The sequence below is a fragment of the Cryptomeria japonica genome, chromosome 10, assembly GCF_030272615.1.
Source record: "Cryptomeria japonica chromosome 10, Sugi_1.0, whole genome shotgun sequence".
Taxonomy (NCBI): Eukaryota; Viridiplantae; Streptophyta; class Pinopsida; order Cupressales; family Cupressaceae; genus Cryptomeria; species Cryptomeria japonica.
Window position 1 is genome coordinate 391,368,527 of NC_081414.1, and position 4,811 is coordinate 391,373,337.

At 40.6% G+C, this 4,811-nt stretch overlaps 1 protein-coding gene across 1 annotated transcript; it reads right to left on the minus strand.

Annotated features, from left to right (window-relative positions):
- Positions 1-2,463: 2,463 nt before the first annotated feature.
- On the minus strand, positions 2,464-4,393 carry LOC131858998 (protein argonaute 2-like). Its single transcript, XM_059212509.1, has 5 exons — positions 4,390-4,393; positions 4,252-4,332; positions 4,103-4,157; positions 3,041-3,464; positions 2,464-2,652 (listed from the first exon to the last, which is right to left on the minus strand). The coding sequence occupies exons 1-5, from the start codon at positions 4,391-4,393 to the stop codon at positions 2,464-2,466; spliced, it is 753 nt and encodes a 250-aa protein (XP_059068492.1).
- Positions 4,394-4,811: the final 418 nt, after the last annotated feature.

The following is a 4,811-nucleotide window of genomic DNA, read 5'->3' on the forward strand; positions in this document are numbered from 1 at the left end:
CTATAGAACAAGCATCTACACACCTATAGGGGCTACACCAAATTCATTAGTGTATGGTTCAAAAGAAATTCTACCTCTTGAGGTCGAAATACCATCTCTCCAAGTATATTTGAAGGGCCTCATATTGGATGAGGAATATCGAGTGAACAGGTTGCAAGAACTAGAGCTTCTTGATGAAAAATGACAACATGCCTATGACCATCTCAAGGCATATCAACAATGAATGTGTAGAAGCTATAATCACAAAGTCATCCCAAGGGCTTTCAAAATTGGTGATCTTGTCCTAAAGGAAAATCCCAAAAATTAGCAAAAGATCAAGAAAACAAGGGAAAATTTCAGCCCAACTAGTTGGGACCATTTGTCATCATATCAACCTATGGATCAGGAGTATATCAGTTGTCAACTTCGGAAGGGGACATGCTCAACGAACCAACCAATAGAATCCATCTAAAGAAGTTCTACACTTGAGTCGTCCAATGCACGGTTCAAGCAAAAAAGTAAAAAAGCAAAAAAACAAAAAAGCAAAAAAACAAAAAAACAAAAAAACAAAAAAACAAAAAAGCAAAAAAAAGTATCAAAAATCATCACTATGGTGAAATCCTGGCAAACAGACACCTTGTGACACAAAAAATCAGAAAAATACAAAAAAAATGAAAAACAAATCAAAAAGTACAATAAAAACAAGTGGTGAAAACTTGGCAACAAGCGCCACTTGTGAGAGAACGACTCCTCCATCTATCGGTACTTATACCATATCTTTGATCCATCTGATCTAAGCCCATAGGCACCGCCAAACACTTATACATGCCACATCATCCTGGACACACTTAGCATAGTCAATGTCCCTAATAATCTGAATCATATCCCACCATGGGTTGGTGATCAGTGTACATACCCATATCGAAGTAATATCAATAGAAAGGGACAAAATATTGACCTCACTGGGGGCATTTTTCCTTGAGGGTTTTTTACATTAGACCAAACACGTAGCAAGACAACAAGGATCAGAATAACCAACAAATGACAATGACAATGCAAGAAGACTATATATCATATAATTGAATAAAAGATCTATTTGCAAGATGTTTTACTTGACAAGAATACATTTCCAATAGCATGCATGCTTACTTATGGTTGTTAATTTTTGCTTATCATATCTCCTAAGTGACTCAAGGATGTCTCAAAGACTAGAGAAGCAAGGAAGGAATGTGATGTTTTCTTTGTCTGTTGTTTGGGAGTGAAGCCTTGTATTATGCAAATTTATCTTACGAAGTGATCAGGTAACATATCACTGAAGACATTTTGGATTTGTATAGGACAAAGGTTAACTCTTTTCTATTTTACGTAAGCAACACTCAGATCATCTTGGTTCAATTATACCTCAATGCTTGTGTCATCTTGTAATATCAAATCCCATGTAAGTTATACTCAGGTCATTATGGTTCAAATATACCATGATGCTTGTATCAAATTTCAACAAATCAAGGCTCGATGATGAAAAAATGGAAGCACAAGCACTTTGATCAAAACAAATGACAAATTGTGGGAACGAGAATGCATATTAAGCATTGGCATTAGTTGCACATCATTATCATCTTAATCTTGCATTAGGTTGAATATCATTTTAATGTTCCTCTTACAATAGTTGCATATCATTATCATCTTACTCTTGCATTAGCTTGCATATCATTTTAAGATCATTAATATCATAACATGTTAATCTTGCATATAGTTACATTCATTGCATTAGTTAACATTATCATTGTATTTCATACATCTCATTTTCAAGATACATCTCACATTATCATTATCATTTCATACATCTCATTTTCAAGATACATTCTCAAATCAAAATCCTATCATTATCACAATGCATCCCATACATGAGCATTATCATATCAAGCATATATAACATTCTAGATTGCATTATCCCCCATATAAAAGCACAAAAACAGGTTAGTAACATTTGCACAAAGCATAAGCATCTACATATCACCTTCCAAACATATAGTACATTACAATCATCATCTTAAGAATATAACTCACCCGCAACACACATCACATCATCTGCATCACCATCTACAAAAATCATCTAGATCAAAAGCATATCATATAGCTCATCAAAATCAAAGTAGCTACATCCATAACATATCATCATATATATGTGTGACCACATGTTGATCCAAAAGAAAAATAAACATATACATCAGAAACATATCATCGGTGAAGTAATCAAATGACCAGAGTCCTTGGATATATATCAATAACAAATGTTCATAATATCACATGGCACCAATATCAAGACAATCAATAAACATCAATAAGATCATCAAAACATCATATGAGAACATCGTTGAGTAACATATCAATAAGATCAAAGTACAACAAAGTATCATATCAGGAGGCCATCAAAATACAAAGATATATGTACATCAAGGTAAAGTATAAAATCTTGGATCATGATCACAATGCAGGATCAACCTGACCACCACCAGGACCTGTCAACTGAGAGCTTGAGCTACCCTTACCTGCACTACTCCTAGGAGCATCCCTCCAAGAACCCACAACCCCCTCGATGCCCCTCTGTCTCTGAGAACCCCCATGTCGAGATCTGGCAGCATAGGTAGGAGCACATCGGTCCGATGGCACAACCTGAAAGTATAGTCTTGTAATACTTTGCTTTCCCTGTCTACTCAATGAGACTCTAGATGGTATCCCCTATCACACCCTGTGCGACTACTTGTTGCAAAGATCTCACTGTCTCCTCTGCCTAGCTGCATCGCTCTATCTTTGTGTCTCGCTCTAGCAACACTATCACCACTTGTCTCTACAATTGTGCAACCTATGCCTGGTCCTATGTAAGCTAACCCTATACCCTATGCAACAAGGATTGTAATGATTCTATCTGTGCCTCTTGCTGATGAGGAGGCACTCTAATATGCAAACCCTGTGGTTGTGAAGGTTGTGGATCATGTATACCAACCTCTCAAGGGGCGGGAGAGGGCATATCAATCCTCCTTCATCAGGCCAATAGCTACACATCCTCCTCCTCTAACTCCTTTGCTACTACACCCGCCAATCCCATCAAACCTACTCCACCACCAACCACCTCATATTTTGTATCCTCATCAGAAGAATCACCACTCTCCTCCTCAGATCCATCACTGTCTGATCCCTCCTCAACCCCCATGGCAACAACATCCTCTGCCTGCAAAAATCCACCCAACCCAACACCACCCATCCTCCATCCTCCTCCTCTACCTCTCACCACTCCTCTAACCCTCACCACTCCTCCCTCATCTCCTCCTCCTGCCCCGCCACCACCTCCTCCTCGACCATGTCCAACCGCACCACCCACAACAATCCTCCCACCGCTCCTCCCTCTACTCCTCCTTCGACCTTGACCACCTCCACCTTGATCATCATTATCAACCTCCTCTAGTGTAAGAATAATCTCTCCTGGCCTTGTCAATCACGGGAACCCGTGTGTCAAAAATTATTGCGTATGCTCCATAGTCATCCATGCATCCGTTATATCCTTATACATGCTCCATATGCAAAAACAAAAAGGCAAAGAATAGAACTCAACTTGGGCTGTCACAAAATCCAATGTGGGCCCCCAATCTATCCTCTCCTTGTGTACCCGAGCATACACAATCATCCCCTCCGGCATCGGTTGCATGCGCCCAAACTATTGGTAAACCCGAGGAAGGATAAACTGCTCTATCACATACGGGGTGCGACCCAAAAGGAACCTGCTCATGAATAAGTGGGGCACCTCAAAAGTATCCTCCGACCATGGCTCACACAATCGATAGGACCTCCACACCACTGTATCCATATCATCAAAGGTCTGCCTCCAATACTCTAACTTCCTGAGCATCGGCTGGGAAGCAACCTAGTTGTACATCATCACAAATGGTGCCCCTAGTGTTCTGAACCTTAGACCAAGTGGACAGGTCACGTCTATGAGCTCACATGCCCAGATCTATAGTAAAGTGCATTCAGAGGCTAGACTAGCTGCATCATCATAAACCACCTGATGGAGCTCATGGTATAAATGGGTGAGCAAACAAATACCCCACGTATATCATGTATGCACCTGCACCATCTATCGGAGCACTCAACCCCATCCAACTGATAAACCGTGTGACCTCCTGTCCAGAATCAGGAAGCTACCAATCAAACCTACCAAAATTGAAGGGAGTGGGGCATAGCTATCCACCATGTTCTGACATGCCACTAAGTAACCTGCAATGTGAGGATCGAAAAAAACCTCTAGTAGAGCATCGGTCCCGCCGGCCTCCTCCACATCGTACTTCGCAAGCTCACCTATAATCAGAATCTATAGAATCCGTAGAACATCCTTCGACATCGTTGTGATCTCACCCATCGGTAAATGGAAGGTGTTATGCTCTATGTGCTATCTCTCGGCCAACTTGGTGAGTAGTGCCCTATTCTTCCGATAGGATGGCATGTGTAACAAGTGGATAAGACTGCAAGCCTCTATGACTACCAAATTATCGACACTCAATCGATCTTGCATCACAAAAGTCTTCAGGAATTTCTCCTGAAGCATGAGCACTCTGTTGGGACTGATTAAAATTGAGTCAAGTTTAGAGGCCCAATCCAAAAATTTGCTCTACATACCTAAACGAGTCAGTTTGAAGGGCCTAGTTTGCGAGAGGGTAAAATGGGACCAGTTGATTTTCAGAGGGTAAGGCTCGGGATTCATGTCCCACACCTTTCATTTGGCCTATTCAGTGATGTGCAACTTTCAGAATTCATTTTGGATAAGTTTATGAGGTACC

What these genes read in the sequence shown, in the direction of transcription:
- LOC131858998 (XM_059212509.1), bottom strand. An exon ending in TTTCGATCCTCACATTGCAG is followed by an intron (nt 4,158 to 4,251) that starts GTTACTTAGTGG and finishes GATTCTGGACAG; the next exon opens with GAGGTCACACGGTTTATCAG. An exon ending in AGGAGTTAGAGGAGGAGGAT is followed by an intron (nt 2,653 to 3,040) that starts GTGTAGCTATTG and finishes CTATACTTTCAG; the next exon opens with GTTGTGCCATCGGACCGATG.